The 20,380-nt window shown below is 39.5% G+C and overlaps 1 protein-coding gene and 1 long non-coding RNA gene across 3 annotated transcripts in view; both read right to left on the reverse strand.

The window, feature by feature from the left end:
• LMO7 (LIM domain 7) overlaps positions 1 to 4,976 on the reverse strand; it is a 180,693-nt gene extending 175,717 nt beyond the window's left edge. Inside the window, exons 1-2 of one of the 2 annotated variants that reach the window (XM_016149351.2) lie at positions 4,894 to 4,976; positions 4,117 to 4,187 (exon numbers count right to left, since the gene is read on the reverse strand). In XM_016149351.2, the coding sequence (XP_016004837.2) occupies positions 4,117 to 4,176 (60 nt within the window). In that variant the 5' untranslated portion in view covers positions 4,177 to 4,187; positions 4,894 to 4,976. Of the gene's footprint in view, positions 1 to 4,116; positions 4,188 to 4,893 lie in introns of those variants that run through there. The other variant, XM_016149355.2, reaches the window with a different exon arrangement.
• Positions 4,977 to 12,776: 7,800 nt separating this feature from the next.
• Positions 12,777 to 17,741, reverse strand: LOC118609323. Its single transcript, XR_004953254.1, has 3 exons — positions 17,475 to 17,741; positions 14,469 to 14,779; positions 12,777 to 13,120 (listed from the first exon to the last, which is right to left on the reverse strand). It is a non-coding gene; the product is annotated as an uncharacterized LOC118609323 (long non-coding RNA).
• Positions 17,742 to 20,380: the final 2,639 nt, after the last annotated feature.

Consider the following 20,380-nt stretch of genomic DNA (forward strand, 5'->3'; position numbering starts at 1 on the left):
GAATTGGGTGACAGTGGTCAAAACAGAAAAACTTCCAGTTAAAAGGAAAATTACTACTGGGTATGTCACGTACAAAACTGTGCTGTTAATCTCTATGCTATCTGGCAACCATGCAGTTACGGAGAAAATGGCCCCAAAATAAAGATAGATATATAGGCAGAGAGCAGATTGTAAAGGGTTGTGAATGAGACATTTCACAGCGTTATGTAAGGACTGCGGACTTTAAAATCTTCTCACGACTCCTCGGAAAACAAGGATAACTAAAATCAGGTTTGTATTCTGAAAAAATAATTTTGGCCGCAACAGCTAGGATAAGATTTGCTTTCTAACATTTAAAATTTTTGACAAATTTTTACCATCATAGGAATTTTAGGTTTAATATATGTTAATTGAAACTATTTGTCATTACCAAAAAGCTCTATGAATTTTCAGATGAATGTTTGTGTCTCTCTACAAACACCTGAAAGCAACAGTACAAGTCCATAAGACCTTCACTTCGTCTACAAGACTGCACCAGTATGCACCAGGCAAACCCTTCCAGACCAGAACACAGGGTGGAAACAATAGAAGAGATGCAGTTCACAGAGAAAGAGGGAAACCACTTAGAAGGATGTTTGCCCTTATCAATGGGGGACCCACAGAGTCAAGTGTTTAATAATTTAGCACCAAAGGTAACCAGCACATGTGGAGACCAGCACATCCCTGAAGGATAAAAACAGGGGCAGGTGGAGAAATAGATCAACTGGAAACAACTGGGGAAGGATTCAGAGTCTGGAGCCAGGCTTGGCAATGAGCTCTGTTGGCAACTCTTCGGTCCTTCGAAAGGGTGACAGCGATACTGAAAGAATCTAGCTTAGAGATAAGAGGAAGAGCAGGTGAGCAGGATGGTGGTGAATAAAGTTATAAGTTAGCCTCTTCTGCTCCAGCTATAAAAATGACTATTGTATTTAAACATCAACCTAGAGAGCAACATTCACTCACAATCTGGAAACTGGTGACCAATCAATACAATGAGCCATATATACCCGGTTTTCAATCTCATTAGTATATTGTCTGTTTTCTACATGGCATTTTAATGCCATGAAACAAAGAGACCGAGGAAACTATTAGGTATAGAACATTCAAAGGTGCTACAAAAGAGAACTAAAATTAGAGGAGGGTCCAGTGTGCAATTTCTACCTCTTCATCACCCACTGCATGACCTTGCTAGAATCAAGCTTCCCTTCTGCCTTTGCTTTCAAACCATTACATTATTTGGTTTTAAACCAGTGTTTAATTATAAACCAGCTCTGCTACATTATTAATATTCCAAATAGCATTTCTAACCAGATAATATCCAATCTCATTATGCTGAATTGCCTTAAAGGGTGGCATTCCTACATTTGTTTTTAATTAAAAAATTAAACTAACCAGAAGTACGCATACACTCTAAATATCTAACTACAATTTGGAATAAAGAGTCATAAAACGATAGTGATTGGCAGAATAACCACCACCGGCCCTCACCTCATCCATTCTCCTCCAGCTCTCAAAATAAAACAAATAAAACTTTAACTTTGATTGTGGCAATAATACATTAGCTATTTAAAATCACAGATGGAGAATGGAAATGGCAAGGGCAAACTGACATGGACTCTGGTCATCAGTCAAAGTTTTACAAGGTTATTGGAGTTTCTTGACCTTGGGCTATTCAAAGCTGCAGCCCAGAATAAAGGTAGCAAATTATATCATATATAACATACATGCTACATAATATAAGACATACATACACATATATAATATGAATGACTCACTTATGCTTCAATATATGTAGAGGAAAGTATAACAGAAAGGAAAAAAATGAAGCAAGAATATTAGCAAGCAGGAGAAAAAAATTGCACTGTAATCTTCCTTGCTTTCCAAAATACTTTATAAAATATACTTTGGAACCAATATTTTATCTTCAAATTGTGGGTTCTCAGAGTTAAAGAGATTGTGGCAATGAGAGAGTCATTCATTCTGCTTCCTTTGGCAAGAACAATATTTTAAAATATGTGCTTTGGTTGTAAAGGCAAAGCTGAGAAGACAAATAAATTTGGGCACCAAATGAAAATAAATAAATAACTGTAAGAGTGAACACCACTGCTGTCGCTTCAGATACCAAGTGCACCAAAGCATATGTAAATACGTCCTTTATTCACACATCGTCAGTGAACAGACTGTCTTGCTCCCTGTGGCACTAGGGGGAAAAAAATCACATAATTTTAGTTTCCTTAATTGTATTAAAACGATATGCCAAAATCTTTAGAAAGATTTGGCTCTCTGCTAATGATGAACAAAACATTTTACAGAGTTGCCCAATCATTGCTAAAAAACACTGTTGGATGGGATGGCAGCGGGAAGATGAGCATATGTAATCATGTACCATGATATCTTTTATCACAAAGCACTTCCTTGAGTTTATTAGACACAAATTTTTCACAGAAACCCAAACAGTTATGAGCAAGCTACAGCAAAAAAAAAAGGAATTTTTAGGCTTTAAAGATGTGCATGCCGAAAAAGAAAAGAGTGTGAAATGATCCATATTCACAGATGTTCCAAAGCAGACACAGAGCGTGCAGATACAAACTCACAGAGGAGCCAGGTATGGCCCCCAAATGTTCCTATATTTCTCCTCTTCTCCCTCCCTCCAACTCCAACACACAAAAAAAGCAACTTTAATTTCTTTTCTAAAATTATGCAAAACACTATCCATGGAAAATTACCTTTGGAAGCCTTGACTTTTCAAAGTTTATGAATGAGGGAAGTTATTTCTCTTAACTACATAGCTGGAATTTTTCCACTCTCATTTCAATTCACAACAGTGTTTATTCTTCTCCCAACTTCCTCGCCCCCTTCCCTCATACTTTCCTAAGTCACCTTCAGACTGGTTCAAAGTTTCAGCCCAAAAAAGACACCAAAAGCTAATTTCTTAGACCTCCCCAACTGTCTGGTGGGTAATGCTACTCACATGTCACATTCCTTTATTCGGCATAAGAAATGTAACATTAAAGTTTATTCTATTTTTTTTTCATGTATATACATTTATTTCTTTAAGGACAAACGTATTATTTTAAAACACCGTTTGCTTCGAGATTCTTATATATGTTTTCTTTCCGTGAATCATCTTTAAACCTAATTTGAATTTTCAAAGATGTTAAGCCATATTTAAATATGAAGTAATTGAATATGAATTAAATTAAATTCGAATTAAATATGAATAAGCCAGCACGTGGCATCAATAACGCCAAAATGACAGCAAGGCTGGTGCAGGCAACAATTTTCTAATGAGCCATTGTTCCTGATTCACATCTGCTAGGCAGACTTCTTCAGCATCATTTAAAAAAGTCTTTTTTTCTTTTTTCATCCAGTAGAATAACGGCTAGAAGTCCAGGTGTTAACATTCTACAGATGTTAACCCTAAGAAGCCGATGAAAAAGCCTCCAAGAGTCCATCTCCTTTTTTAACGGGAAAGAAGAGGATGGGAGTTCCTGTCTCTGAGGCACAGCTGGGAAACGAACGACCCTGCAGTGAGTGACCCACGGTATCTTATCTCACCAATGCCAGTTCTGAAGGAGGAAGTACAAGCCCTGACTCCCAGGCTCCAGATGCTGTCTCGGAGGAAGCATCTCTCTAGGTGCGCCATAGGTGTCTAAACTCCTCCACCCTCCCTCCCACAGAACACAGGTGTATGTGGGACATCTCCACTTCTAAGTCACCCCCAAAGAAACGCACCGAGGACCTTGGGCCGGCTCTGCCCCTTAGAGAGACATCCTAGGAGTCCTGGTGCCTTCCCAGGCTGATTCACAGAGACGCACGGTCCCCGAACCAGGGTGGACCAGCGCTCGCCTCTGCCCGCCCAGAGGAGCTCTGGGGAAGCCTGCGAGAGCGCCGGGGGGAAGGCAGCGCTAAGCTTAGCTGGACGTTAAAAGATAGAAGAACTTGAAAAGTTCCCCCCAACACTGCGCACACGAACCAGCCGGCTGCCACGCGCCCGCGACGGTCCCGGAGGAGGCTGGAGCGCAGAGCGGCCGGGGTCGCCTTCGCCCCGCGACGCCCGCAAACTCGTGCGGAAAGGAGCGGAGTAAAAGCACTCACCTCCACCCATCTCTGGGCCTCGGCAAACGCTACGGCGCAGTCGGCCTCGGCCTCCTCCATCGCTTCCAGGACTAGGGCGAGAGAGGGAGAGAACGAGGCGGTGGGCGCGCGGCGGGGAGGGGGCCTCGCGCGCCTCTCGGCAGCCGCCCGGGCTCCGCGCCGGCTGCGAGACGCCGGGTTCTCCTTCCCTTTGTTGCGCTCTGCAGCTCGCTAAGGTCCCGAACCCTCAAGAACTTGAAAACGTGGCTTTCTCTAAACTGTACACGACCGAATAGGTCCGCGGAGATACGGGCAGCGGGGCAGGGCGACCAGAGGCGGCGCGCAGGACCGACGACTGTTTCGACTTCAAAAGTCGCAGCGCCGCCACCGCCCTCCCAGGACGGCCCCGCCCCGGCCCGCCGCGGGCCGCCGAGTCGCCGCTTCCGTCCGCGCCCCTGCGACTCCCCCGGGCTCCCCGGCCGCAGCCGCCTTTGTGGGCAGACTGTCTGGGCCAGGGGATGCCACCGTCCAGCAGAGGCCCGGGCCTCGCTCCCGCGCCCGCGCTGCGCGCCCGGCCCGCAGCTGCGCCCGGGGGATGCGCTCCCGCGCCCGCACCCTTCCCGCCCCCGCTCGCCTGGCTCCCTTCCACCTCCTGGGCCCCGGGAAGCGGCGCGCCCGCGGCTCAAGGCCTTCGGGCCCGCCTGACATGCCAGGAATAGCTGCACACAATTGTACCTTTCCGGGCCAAAGAACTTCCCCCGCGGGGCCCCGCGGCCCCGCCTGGCCCGCCGCCCTCACCTGCGGCTGGGCCCGCGGCGCGCGGCTCTCGCTCCGGACAAGCCGGCTGTCCCGCGGAGTGCGGCCCCGGCTGCCAGGTGCGCGGCCGTCCCCACCCCAAGCTCTCCGCCCCCTGCCGCCGCCTGGGCCCTCCTGGCGGCAGGTGAGGGTAGTGGCCTGGGCACGTGCCGCCCATTTCCCCGCCGCCTGGACCAACCCCGCTCTGCCCTGCTTCCTGGTGGGTGAGGTGGAAGGTATCTGCCCCTCGAGCCCCGTCTCTCTCCAAAGGGTTCGAGAGGAAGAGAACCCTGATTTTCTCCCACCGCTCGCCGGCTCGGCTCTGTTCAGGCCATTTGACCGTCCTTCCCCCTGAGCGTCAAACCCTCCAGACTTCGTGGTTTGGGTACACTAAATGGGCAACGAGGTGACAGTATCCTCAGCATCCCTGGGTGCGCAGGGCTGGAGGGTCGTAGGCTCTTGGGTTGGCTTACTTGGGTTCTTTTCACACACAAATTAGATCTCAAAGGAACCTGGTCATCTACCTTGGCTACATAGGGACCTCGTCCTGATGCTCCTGGAACCCTGTACAGGCCACACCTTTGGAAGAAGATAAGAATGGATTCTTACTCCTTCAGAGGAAGCAATCCTCAATCCTTTTTTTTTTTTCCTGACTGTTTACTCTTTCTGATTGTTTACTTTTTCTGATTGTTTACTCTTTCTCATATATTTAACAGTTATTTACATTTTACCTAATTTACTTCACCTTTTCTGCTGAAGTTTTAAAGTAAAAATAGACATTGTGATATTTCACTTCTAAATATTACTACAGGAAGATCAACTTTCGAAGTGATCCCCCTGATCATTTTAAAAAGGACACTGTCTACATAACCATATCACCATTTTCACAATTAACTAAAGCTAACAGTAATTACCTAGTATCAATTTATACGCAATGCAGACTCAAAATCTCCCCAACTGATCTTTTACAGCTGACTTGAACAGATCGGAGGCCAAACGATGACCACACATTGCATTTGGTTATCTATTTTTTTAACCTAGAATAGCCTCCTCCATCTCCCTGCCCCCTATTTTTAGAATGACACTGTCTTATCAAAGAAACCAGGGTAGCCTTCTGCATTTGTCTTATGGCTTCCTTGAGGTATCTTCAACAATAATTCTCTTTCCTCTGTATTTCTTGTTACCTAAAAGTTAGATCTAAAGATCAGAACTCATTTACTCTTCTGAATAAAGACTTCCCCCACTTTTCCTCCATTGGTGTGACTTCTAGAGGATGTTTAATTTTTTTCTGGAGCCTGCCTTTTTTAAAACATACATACATTTTAATTACAGTTGACATTCAATATTATATTAATTTCAGTCTACGGCATAGTGGGTAGACATTCATACAACTTACGAAGTGACCCCCTGATTAGTGCCCACCTGATACCATACGCAGTTATTACCACATCACTGACTATATTCCCTGTGCTGTACTTTACGTCCCTGTGGCTATTTGGTAACTGCCAGTTTGTACTTCTTAATCCCTTCACTATCACCCCCTTCACATCTGGCAACCATCAGTTTGTTCTCTGTATCTACGAGTTTATTTCTGTTTTGTTTGTTTATTTTGTTTTTTGGATTCCACATATAAGTGAAATCATATGGTATTTGTCTGTTCTCTGACTTAGTTCACGTAGCATAATACCCTCTAAGTCCATTCATGTTGTAACAAGTGGTAAAATTTCTTTTTTTTTTTTTTGTGGCCGAGTAATAGTTCATTGTTTATAAGTACCACATCTTCTTTATCTAATCATCTATCAATCAACACTTAGGTTGATTCCGTATATTGGCTATTGTAAATAATGTTACAATGAATATAGGGATCCACATATCTTCTCAAATTAGTGCTTTGGGTTTATTCAGATAAATACCCAGAAGTGGGCTTCCTGGGTCATATGGTAGTTCTATTTTTAATTTTTTGAGGAACCTCCGTACTGTTTCATAGTGGCTACACCAGTTTGCAATTCCACCAATAGCGCGCGAGGGTTCCCATTTCTTCACATCCTCCCCAACACTTGTTTGTTGATTTATTGATAATAGCCATTCTAACAGGTATGAGGTGATATCTCATTGTGCTTTTAATTTGAATTTCTCTGATGATTAGTGATTTTGAGCATCTTTTCATATGTCTATTGGCCACTAGAGGATGGTTTTTATTTGTTAGGCTTATTTTCATTTAACCCTTTTTTCATTGGCACTCTCTGTAATAAATTGGTCTATTTAGAAGAACTGAGAAATGTTCTTGCTGAAATGCGAAGCCATAGACAGAAACATCTCTTTGCCTCCTAGCTACACTATGACCAAGTCAAATCCAAAATGAGGACAAACAGATAAAAGAAAGTGGGAAAATATTTTTCTCTTCCTGGCTATTCAAGATCTGTTCTGTTAAATATTTGGTGAGCACCTTATATATGTAAAGGGCTAAGTGCCATAAGCGATAGAAAAATGGAAAAAAAAATATTTAGACACTGAACCCTGGGCACTTCCGGTCTGCTGGAAGGACGGACATTCTTCAGTCTTCATGAGAGTTGGTGTTACTACAGTTATTATATAGGTGTATTATACTGTTTACAGCTGCTGCTCTGCAGCTTGACTTATAGCTTTGGGGACTGCAGCCCAGGATGGTAAGAAGTGCACAGGCTTCGGAATCGGAATGACTAAGGTTACCAAACTCTCTGAGCTTCAGTTTCCTCATCTGAAAAATGTGGTAATAAAAACTATTTCATAGCATTATGGGAATAAATATGATGATGTATGTAAAAGCTCAGAGCATTGCTGGCATGAAGTAGACAATAAATGATGGTTATTTCCCATTAGTGTCTCTCTCTCTCTCTCTCTCTCTCTCTCTCTCTCTCTCTCTCTCTCTCTCTCATAATAATATGTCAAATATGGATTTTTCCTAATAAATGAAAATTTCTTTTCTTTGCTCAGATACGAAGAGCCGTAAGGTCTTACAAGTTCTGTTTTAAGTCAGATCAAGCATCAGCCATTTCTGTCTCTTCAGTATTGCAAACTTGCGACTCAGAAGATCCAAATCTAATTCTTTACCTTTTAACATCAGTCATGAGAGTATTTTATCCTTCTGGAGAGATATATACAGCTCTATAGAGAAAGGTAAACTGTCTTAGGCATTTACAATAAAATTCACAATGATAAAACATCAAAAATATTATTTATTTTCCAAAAGAATTTGTGATATCTTTCAATATTTAAAAACAGTACAATTGTCATGTTCTTATCCATTAGTGATTAAATAAGCTGTTGGTAGTAGAAAGTGGTATAATCTTTCTTGAAGGTAATTTGGCAATAAAATTTAAAAGGTTTTCTAAATGCCCATGCTCTCTGTTGCAGCAATTCCGCTTCTGGGAGTTTATACTAGCAGAAATATACACACGAAATGAGCTTCTGTGGTGAACATGGAGATGCACTACCCAAACCTCCCTTTAGGGGAGGAGCGTGGTCAGCACACAACCTCTATTTGTCAGCATCTTTGAGGTCAGCCTCAGCTGCAGAGGAGAGCCTCACCTGAGGTCATGCCTCTCCCAGAATAGCAGTCATCTGGTAATTGACTGCCCTGAGGTTACAAAAGCCTGGTCATTTCCACTCAACACGGGACAGCTCTGATGGGCCCTTTCTGTAGTCATAGCCTCTGTTAAAACTGCAGGTCTGCATCACAGTTCAACTTCTCTCTTGCCTGTTCCTGCTTCTTCCGTCCTCGATTCACTGAGGTCAATCTCTACTAAATATCTCACACTTCAAATGATCTGTTGGCTTCTGGAAAACTCACTTGTGATGGCACCAACCGTGATTTGTAAAATATGAAAATCCCAGAGCCATCTAAAATTTCAACCATAGGGATGGTGGAGTAAATTATGATTTTTCCATAGAGTAAAACCTTGTGTAGTCACTAAAAAATGTAAAATAATGTTCTATGACACAGGATGATGTTTCAAATATATTGCAAAATGAAACAAAAGCAATGTATAAAGTGTGTTAATTTGTGGTTTTGTTTTTTAAATGCATACTTTTTCTACATAGAACAAATTGGAAATATCTCTACCCAAATTTTAGTGCTCTCTATTTCCAAATGGAGATTTTGTATTTCTTTCTTTTTAACAATGTTTTTTTTTTTTTTTTGCCAGAGCCATGGATATTACTTTTATATATGGAAAAAAAAATGTATGATTCAAAGTTATGTTCAAATATGGCTTTCTATCTTGTCCTACGAACTTCAAACTCTTCCTACCTTTCCTGACTTGGCCAATGGTACCACTTCCTGCTAAAATCTGGAGGTCATGCTGGACTTCTTCATCCCTCATCCCCATGTCCACCCTATTCTTAACCTGTCCATTTACCTCCTAAATATCTTCCCAATTGGCCCTTCTCCATTCCTATTTCCACTACCTTCAGGCCTTCATTGGCTCTCAGCTAGATTTCAGAAATCATATGACCTCTCTGAAATGGAAATCTTTTCATGCCGCCAACACATCCACCTAATTAAGGCCTCATTCAAGGACAGTGACCATCCGATGGTTGCCAGCACACGAGGAGGCATCCTTCAGGACTTGCTCCTGTCCACTTCTCTCACCACGTCTCAACCCATGTTTTTCCCTTTGTGAGAAATGTGCTTCGTTCCCTCTCTTTGTCTGACATTCTCCTATGTGTTCTTCTGGGCTCTATCTCTTCATTCTCAGAATCCTTTAGAAAAAAAGACTTTGCAGGTCATCCTGAACTGGATTTGGTATCTCTTCCTTACGTAGTCATAGCCCCTTCCACAAGATATTAGATTGTCTATGTTCTGCCTTGAACCATGAGTGACTTAGGAGCATCTGGTTCAGTCTAGTAGTGTTCAACAACTATTTATTAACCAGAGTGTGCGTATGTGTGTATAGAATTTATAACTCTTAATGCACAGATGTAATAAAACTGATAATAACAGAGTGGGAAATATAATTGATTACTGTAGCTAATACTATAATTGATTTCTATGGCAGATTACTGCTGCTATAAAGAAACTACAAAAATTTCTTTATAGCAGGTTTCTCAGTGAGAAACTATTGTCAATTTGCGCCAGATAATTCTTTGTTATGGGTGACTGTCCTGTGCACTGTAGGATATTTAGCAGCATACCTGGCCTCCATCCACTTGGTGGTAGTAGCGTTCCTATGGATGTGACAAACAAAATGTCCCTGGACATTGCTAAATGTCCCCTGGTGGGTTAAATCACCCCTGGTTGAGAACCACTGATCTACAGGGAGAGACGGGCTTTGTTAGTTAGTTAATGCTTTGGTACAGCAGAAGTGTAGCTCAGGCCCAAGTTTCTCGAACCAAGTGGGTGAGGTAGAGAGAAGTGAACGTAAATTGCAGGTAGGAGGGAAGGCAATTCTGTACTATAAAGAAGGAAAGAGTGAAAGAGAACTGGGCTGAAAGATGCCCGGGGCAAAGATTATAAGAAAAATGGGACTTGGTGGCTGGAAAGAAATGCAAGAAGAAGCAGGCACAGCGGGAATTCTCCCAATAAAAAAGAACTGAGGAGTTTTTCACTGTGGTTTGTTGTGGTTCATAAAAGTGTCAGCCATATGAGTTCAAAGATAGCCAACATCTGGATTGTATGTATATGTCTCATGCTTATATAACACCTTTATTAACAGGAAGAATGACTCCTAGAATGTAAATGAAAAAATATACTAAATATAATGAAAATTGTATCAGTTTACAGATGATAGGATCTGCTATAGAGAAAATTCTAAAGACTTCGGCAAAAAACTTGGAACTAAGAGAGAATTCAGCAAAGTTGCAGGATACAAAATCAACATACAAGAATCGATTGTACTTCTATACACTAACAATGAACTATCTTAAAAAAAAGAAAACAAACCTATTTATAGTTGTATCAATAAAGTAAAATACTTAGGAATAAATTTAACCAAGGATGTGTAAGGCCTGTACAATGAAAACTGTAAGACATTGGTTAAGTAAATTGAAGAAGACACTAATAAAAGATATCCCATGTTCTCGGATCAGAAGAATTAATATCATTAAAATGTCCATGCAGCCCAAAGCAATCTACAAACTCAATGAAATCCCTGTCAAATGGCATTTTTCACAGAAATAGAACAAACTGTAATTTATATGAAACTCCAAGACCCTAAATAGCGAAAGCAATCTTGAGAAAGAACAAAGGTGGCGGCATCGTGCTTTCTGTCTACAAACTTTATCGCAGATCTGTAGTTATCAAAACGGTATCGTACTGGCATAAAAACAGATACATAGACCAAAGGGACAGAATCGAGAGCCCAGAAATAAACTCTCGTATATATGATCAATTAATATTTGACAGGGGAGCTAGAATATTCATTGGGAAAGGATCGTTTATTCAATGAATGGTGTCAGAAGAAGTGATATTCACATGCAAAAGAATGACATTGGACCCCTATTTTATACTACTCAGAAAATGTAATCGAAAATAGATTAATTGTAATACCCGAAATCGTAAAACTCCTAGAAGGAAACACAGGGGGAAAGTTCCTGGACATCGGCGTTGGCAATCATTTTTTGAATATGACACCAAAAGCACAGGTAACAAAAGCAAAAATAAACAAGTGGGACTACGTCAAACTAAAAAGCTTCCGTATAGCAAAAGGAACAATCCACAAAATGGAAAGGCAACCTACCAAAAGGGGGAAAATATTTACAAACCATCTATCTAATAAAGGGTTAATATCCAAAATATATAAGGAATTTATACAACTTAATAACAAAACAGTAATCTGACTTAAAAATGGGCAGAGGACCTGAATAGACAATTTTCCAAAGAAGACCTATAAATACCCAAAGTACATGAAAAGATGCTCAACATAACTCATGATCAAATTAATGCAAGTAAAAAACCACAAGATATTGCCTTATACCTATTAGAATGGCCATTATTAAAAAGACAGGAGATAACTGTTGGAAATACTGTTGAGAAAAGAAAACCCTTGAGACAATTGGTTGGAATATAAGTCGGTAGAGCCGTTATGTAAAATAATATGGAGGTCCCTTAAAAAATTAAAAATAGCACTATCATATGATCCAGCAATTCCACTTCTGAGTATATATCCAAAGGAAATGAAATCAGTCGGTCAAAGAAATGTCTGTACCCCATATCCATTGTAGCATTGCTCGCAATAGCCAAGTTACAGAAACAATGTAAAGATCCAACAATAGATGAATAAAGAAAATGTGATACACACACACGCACACACACACACACACATTCACACACACACTGGAATATTATTTATAAAAATAAAATAATCCTGCCTTTTGGACATGGATAGACACTGAAAGCATTAAGCTAAGTAACATAAGTCAGAGAAAGACAAATACTGTATATTCCCACTTATATATGGAATCTAGAAAAGCCAAACTTATAGAAGGAGAGTGGTAGCTACCAGGGTTTAGGAGGAAAGAGAAATGGGGACATGTCGGTCACAGGATACAATCTTCTAGGTATAAGATAAATAAGTTCTGGGGATCTGATGTGGAGCATGGTGCCTAAAGTTAACAAGCCTGTATCATGTACTCAAAAGTTACTAAGAGAGTACATCTAAAATATTATCACACACACACACAAAAGAAAAACTGGTAATTATGTGAGGGGATGGAGGTGCTGACTAATCTTATTATACTAATCATTTTGCAATTTATGTGTATCAAATCATCGCATTGTACACTTTAAACTTACACAATGTTATATGTCAGTCATCTCAATAAAGCTTGAAAAAAATGAATAAAACTTTATGTAAACAAAAAAGGATATACATACGTAATGATAAAGTCATAATTATTCCATCTCTGTCTACAAAAATACATCCTTCAAGTTTAGTAATTAGAGGATTATGAGGTTGTCAGTACTCACATAATGATATTCAGACAGGTAGGTTCAATTCTATATTTGGAAATAGAAGCCAGAGAGGAAAAAAGAAGCCAAAATATTACAGATAATAATTAAGAAATGAAGAAAAGAGTGGAGAATGTAGCTATTCCGGGAAGCAGAAGAGGGGAAAAAATCGAAGTGAATTCATGTTACATCACTGCCCCCAAAGAGCATCAAACTTGAAGAAGTTCACAGTACAGCCTTAGGATGATGATGAGGGCTTTGCTCAGTGGATGAAGGCAGAACTCCTAACTTTGTCTTCTGACTCTGCAGGATAATTAACCAAGAAAGAATAGATCAGAAGTCCTGTTGTGGTGCAATCAAATTTAAGACCCATGGAGCCAATTGAGATTAATTATGAGCCTTTATTAGCCGGCCCGGTGACTGACTCTCCCCACTAGAGAATCAGTCCCAAGCCTCTAGAAGGAATAGCTTAAAAAGCCCCAAAACCCCTTCTAGCAAGCAAGCAGGTTTACAGAAGCAGAGGCTGGCCATTAACATATCTTAACACAGGATAATGACACCCTTAACATTAGCATATCTTTGCACAAAATATCTCTTAGAACTACACCCTGTTTAACATTAAACAATGGAAGCAGAAGTTGGTCATTTGAAAATTTTCTGCCCTTAACATTCTCGGTTCTTATCAGCCTTCCCTCTCTGTGCTCGGATGTCTTAAGAGATCAACTGAGATGGTTACTTTCAAAACATGGGACCAAACCCATAATTTGCAGAGCAGTTGGTTATTTCCTTCTTACTGTGAAGATCTTCAGGAGTTGGAGTTTATTTTTAACATGTAGAAGTTTTCTATCATTGAACTCAAATTATTTAACATAAAAACTAAGACTCTTTTTTTTTTTTTTTGGTAAGGTCCTGCATTCTAGCCAGAACTGCAAAACCACATTATAATTCTTTTAGTGATAGCAGTGAGATCAAAGAGACTTACCCTAGAATTAGCTTTAAAATAAACTATTGGGGCTTCTGGGAAAGAAAAAGAAAATACGTGTTTACTAAACTTCTCTTCCTGAAGCCCAGTAAAATGATTTTCCCTAAAAGGATATCTTTAGTAATGATAATCAAAGATAAAAATAGTCAAGTCCAGACTTCTCTAAAACTTAATTATTTTCTCCTTTGGGTTTTTATGTTTTGGTAGTAAAGTTCTACCTGATCTCTCATTAAGTTTACTTGAAAAGGGTAACGACCTTACTATGTGTTCAAATTGTTCTGCTAAAAAGGCAGAAAAAAATAAGTATAGTGTTTACTGCGTCATTAATATTTTAGAATTGTAATAGCCATTTTTGTTTACATTTTGAAACTGGATCCAGAGGAGAAACAGCCCATCCAGCCATTATAGGAAACTTCTAAAAGTTCAAAGTACAATTTTGTCAGTAACCCCTTCATTATCCCTGTTTTGTGAATACTGGGTGGTACTGATAATATATTAGCGTCAACACGGAAAGGATTCAAGAACTACAGAATGGCCTGACCTGGAAACAAAAGACCAGAGCCGTGCTCCTGGTTTCACCCCTGGTACTAGTCTGGGCCTCAGTTTTAGGATCACACGGATCTCTAACAAACCCCACTCTCCCCCTCATGCTGTATGAAGAAACCTTACCCATAGCCATGAAAAGAAGCACCTGGCTGTTCCTCAGACTTCCGGCATCGCCTTGAAACCTTTGTCCACGTAGATCCAAGTCTGGTGCTTCCTCAAGGCGTGGAAGCAATCACGGGAGAAGCCCAGCCCAGTCAGAAGTTCTTGTATGAGGCACAGTACTGGGGTTTCCTTGAATATGAGGATCAGTTTATAATGGTCACACAGATCATGAGTAAACCCAGACTGTCTCAGAGGTAAGCCATCAAAGTCCCCCAGGAGTTCTTGCACTAGAAATGCCCCATCCATGACTTCACCGGAAATTTCTTTAATCTCTGTGGACAGAAATAGACCAATCAAACCAAATGATTTCAATCTTATGTAACTAAAATGTTTTTAAAAATCCGCGACATTGGGGCTTTCTGATGTCGATCTATTGCTCTATTTCTGCTTATAAGACTTTGGTATGTACCAAGGCTACACACACACAGCCACACACACAGTCACACATGACCCCAAGTGTTATCTACACACACACTTTCTTCTGTCGAATCTTTGAATAATTAAGGTAGTGATCAGGGCTAAATGGCTCTGTTCTTTGAAGAAGTATTATAAACAGCTCCATTTTATTTTTTCAGGGAAAGGCCTCTGGGCAAAGTCTAGATAGAATATTATGGGGCAAAAGGCCTAAAACTTTGCTGTGTAAAATGTAAAAGGCTGCTTATTGCGAACAGGAAAATTCTTGGCAAGATACCGTAGCTTAGAGACATGTTTCCCTCCCTGTACGTGGACTTAGACTGTCTGATCCCTGAGAATAATTGTTTGACATTGAGCGATCTCGTGTGAGTGTGCGTTTTATCCAAAAGGCACCCAGAGGAGATCAAAAGACATTAGGAAGAATAAGAAAGGTCATGTTTACTTCCTACTGGACCCTAAACCTCAAAATAAACAGCATCCGTCATGTCAACAGCCATCGTCATGTCAACAGCCATCGTGTATTGTTCTGCTATCGGCATGTGCCGCCCCTCCCCCAGTTCTACCACAGCACAGATTTTGGCAAACATATTCCCCTGCGCCGTCTTTTGTCTAAGGGTATCCAATGAGTCCTAAAATGAAACCAACTCCTATAGGCAGTGAGTGAAATATTCTTAAATTCGGGTAGAGGTTGGCCCTGTGAAATATTTCTTAAAGAACTCTCTCCGCAAGATGAGAGCAGGGTGAGCCTTGATTCAGGGCAGAAAGGCGAGGAAGCTGGATATATTTGCAAAAAGTTTAACTTTTTTGCCTTAGATTCCAGGAATAGTTATAGTCAAAGTATAAGTTTAAGGTAGCAGTAGACATGGCTATATTCTAATACTTTCATGAGGTGTGGGGACCTTCAGTAAAACAGGATAAGCAGCTTTATGTTAGGGGTACCTTGGCAGGTATGTTCATGTTTGGCATTAAGCAAAGTGCTCTCTGGAAAGGGTCACTGTCTGTCACACATGAGAGACTGAAACTGAAAATTCAACAGAAGGAATTCAAAATTTAGGAATACCCAGAGACACCTGGGCATCGTCTGCTTTTATGAATTGACTTTATTCTCTTGGTGGTGAAATGGGCAGGAAGAATGTTATTTACTCATCACCTGACCTTCCAAGGTTTTATTCCTAATTACACCACTGTCAGATTTACAGTAACTTGTATTTTCTTATAGCATAAGATTTGTTTTTATAAAACAAATATAAATTGGTAAATTTCAATAGCCAAGGTTTTCATCATTTTGAAAGAAAAATTTTACTTGACAACACCTAAAATTACCAATTTAATTATTAAAAAATGCTTTGACTTTTCCGGTTCTGCCTTAGAAATTAAAGAAAAATTTTATCTTAATGGGAATAGTCCTTCCAGAATCTTTTGATCTCCAAATTTATATCTGTGTAAAAATTCATGCCTTGGATAACTAAAACATAGGGAAAAATGAAAACTAATCAACAAATATTTATTGAGCAAGAACAAATATTTATTGAGTTTCTAAAGCACTATGTTAGCTAGTAGAAATACAAAGATAAATAAATGCTGCTCCCAGAAAAATCAAACTTAAATATGTACTCAATAAAATGCAAGAATAATTTTAGTTTAATTCAAAGACACAAGGTTTAGAGACACAAGATTATTTTTGCTCTTCTAGTGGCTTGTAGAAATTTCATACTATTTTTGAAATAATGGAAACGTAAAATTATTCTTTTCTTTTAACTTGTACAACAAAATAATCATTACTGTAACATTTGGCGACAGAAAAATTTTTTTGCCAAAGAAGTGTTTTATTCATTAAGCCCTAGTGACCAGACGAAAGTATATTGGATGCTAAACTGAAAGCAAGAGTTATTAATTATCAGATCTGCTTTTAATTAGTATCCTGACGTATCCAGCCAACACAGTGAAAGAGATAAACTCTTCTGATGCGTAACTATATTTTTCAAAATCAGACATTAGTATTCTCCGTGTTTACTGACATACCTGTTGATTAGATCTAATATCAGGTTAGGAGAGTGGACATAAATCAACATGACGCCTGCTGTAAATATCCATTTCTAGTTCCGTCCCTTTGAAAGGAGCCCTGGGCTTATAATTCTTAAAGCTCTTAAAAGCATGAATGGAGTAGGAGCAAGAATTATGAAGGTAATACTTACAGACAATTACAAGATTTCGGAAAAGAACGAGAAAAACTTTTCAAAGAAAAGTCCAGCAGGATCTTAAGAATACTGGGCTCGCAAACCAAAACTAAAACTGGCTTGGAGTAGCTCAGTTGGCGTTTCTGCAGGCCCTTGCCACCTGGCCTGTGAAAGCGCTTTACAAACTACAACATGCCTTCTGCTATCTTAGTATCTTCTACCACCCAGGCATATTCCACCAGTGCAAGAGATCAACAATGATCACACAACTGACAAGAGAGGGCAGAGTATTTGTATTATTGTGGCTACTGACAATATAAGTTCAGGCTAAATGTGCCTGGCGATACTCTGCAAAATAGCCTTAGTTTTATCTCACCTGTGCTATTTACTTCTTAGCCTCCTTCTGACCACCTCTCTTCCATCTGCATGTGCTCTTGAAGAAAGCCAAATGGAGACATTATGCTAGTGCTTTCAAAGCAACAATATAGAAAGAGACAAAGAACTATTACCCTCTGCTGCCGACTCACCCCAAGACACGGCCAGCCCACACATACCCACACAGGAGCACTGACCATTTACCTCCAAAGTCCAGAGCTCAGAGGTCTATTCTCAGCAGAGGAAGTCCAATTATAAAAAGTAGAAACATTTTATATCCTAATTTTCTTCATAATAGTTGTAATAAAAATTAAAACAGGTTTATACCAGAACTTGGTATACATATTGAACTCGCCTGACCTTGTTTTGTTATTCTAGCACCATACTGAGAATCATCAAAATTCAAATAACTATAAATGAAGCATGAATAGAAATAATAACTCGAAACGTTGAAATAATTGCTCAGGGTGATTTAGAGTCTGTAAACATAGCTATCAAAAAGAAAAACAGCATTCTTGGCCCCCAAGAGTAAAAGATTCAGATAAAAAATGTTTTCCTAATGAACAGTATGCGTTGGTATAGTATTATTACAGGAAAGACCAAAATTCCAATCATCTTTGCTAAAGTGCATGTCTGCTAACTTCAGCTATTTTGTGATTTTTTTTTAAGTTAAACCATTTCTGAGTTACAGAAAAAATATGCACGGTTCCCTTGTTCATGGAAATGTAATCTATTCATCCATCTTCTTATTTAAATTCTTTGAAAATTAACTGAATCTGATGACTCATGAAACAGACTTTGAAATTATGTTCAATACAGTTTATTACTCTCTTGGGAGTGATTGTAATAATAATAGTTACTATTTTTGCATGCTTACTTTTATGCACTAAATTTATAATTCTCACCAAAAAAAAACTTGCATGAGAACACTTATACTTAAGATGCTGAAGACCACTTGGAGTCAGAGCCAAAAATCAAATTATAACTAAAACCAAAATCTGAGACCTGTTCATGAAGCAATGGCATTTAGATGATTCTTAGCAATCCTGATAATGTCTTTTTGTGTGTGTGTGGAACCATCGTATTTTATGCAATAACCTCAGTATCATGCTATTCAAGCATTGTGAGAACACTGAAATTCTGAACTGCCAAGGCCGGAAGTTTTCTGGTGAAGTAATATTCATGAAACAGCTACTTTTTGGAAAGTGTACTAATCGGATATTGGAGGAAAAAAATCTCTTAAAAAGTTCCATCAGCCATGATCTCCAAATTAAACAGGAGAGGTTTCTATTGCCCATTCCCGAGGTTCAACTCTCTAGCTGGGTTCTAGCATCTCCCTACTCAAAGTGAAGATCTCCAACCGGTTGCCTGAGTGCTTGTTAGAAATGCACAATCTCAGGCCTCACAGGCTGAATCAGAATCTGCATTTTAACAAGATCTGGGATTTCGTTTACTCATTAAAGTTCGACATGCTATGCTACATTATACATATCTTATGCTCACCTGAGATCCCTCAGTCATCCATCCCATTTCTTTCCTCTGTTTTTCTCTATAAGGTTTTCTTCCTTCCTCACAGTGGAACACTCTCTGCTGATCCTTACCCTGACCCGGCTATGACCTCGTTTCTCTCCTTCTTCCCTTCAAGAGGGTATCTGGACTCCCTAAATCCATATTCTCAGTGTCTGTTCACATCTCAGCCCACTACAGGATAGTTTAATCAGTACTGAGTATCGTCTGGTTTCTATTATGTGCCAAGCACTGTACCAAACTGAGGATAAAATGATCTGCAAGAGATATGGTCCTGGTCTTCAAAGACTATCTCCATAATTGTTTGACACAGATTACCACTGACTCCCTGTCAATTTCAGTAAGCACCTTTTGTTATCAGATAGGAGGAACCAGCCATCTGCCATAATCAGATATTAAAGAGATTTTGCAAAAATGTAAAAAAAAAATGCTACTTTTTTCACTTTAAAAAGCTATTTTTATTAAAATATTATTTATGTTATTTGATGCATTTGTTTTTTAAATGACTCAATAAATATTTTTAAAATTTGTTTCAATTTCTATAATTACAGATCAAGAGATAAAGCCCCTATAAAAGCTCTCTGGGTTCCTCAATAATTTTTAAGAATGTTAAAGGGCTTCTGAGACCAAAAAGTTTGGGAACAACTGGATCCCATTTTTAAATCAGGTTAGTTGCCCAACACATCCCTATTATCTAGTAGCTATCAACGATAGAATTAATTTCAGAGGGATATGAATAAATAGGCCTAAGCATTTCTCCCTTGTTTTATTAATTTAGCTAAAGATGTGACTTTCTCTAGGCATTCCTAGCACAGTAAGGAAACAATACATGGCTACTAGCCCTGAAAAACTAAAAGCCTTCACTATAATACCTGTAGCAATTGAGATACATTCTCTAATCTTCTGAAAATGGAAAAGAGCGAAGTAAAACTGATGAATAGTTGGCTATAAATGTTTTCTGTTTACTTTGCCCAGAAGCCATATTTTCTAAAGTTCTTAAAATCAGTACTATTGTGCTCTTATCCTGAATACTTCATACATACCTGATTATTAAGCCACACCAGAATACGGCTATAAGACTGATTATTTTTATCATATTAAAGAAATATTTAAGGCATTTTGTTTCTAAAACGAATCAATTTATCAAAGACATACATCTTTTAAATTATACCCAAACCATGAAATATCATGCTTTGGCCTTAATGATAAAAGAAATACATGCCCATTAATCGTGTATGTGGTTGTCGAACATGTACACTACTGTAGCGGCAGTAGAGAACGGGAAGAACTTCTGGCTTCAAATACTTAGCATTCAGGGCAGAATAAAGAAAAATAGCTTTCTACTGTTTAGACCTAAAGGAAAATTCAAATGCAATCTTT

This window comes from Rousettus aegyptiacus, unplaced genomic scaffold, assembly GCF_014176215.1.
Source record: "Rousettus aegyptiacus isolate mRouAeg1 unplaced genomic scaffold, mRouAeg1.p scaffold_m13_p_11, whole genome shotgun sequence".
NCBI classification, from domain to species: domain Eukaryota; kingdom Metazoa; phylum Chordata; class Mammalia; order Chiroptera; family Pteropodidae; genus Rousettus; species Rousettus aegyptiacus.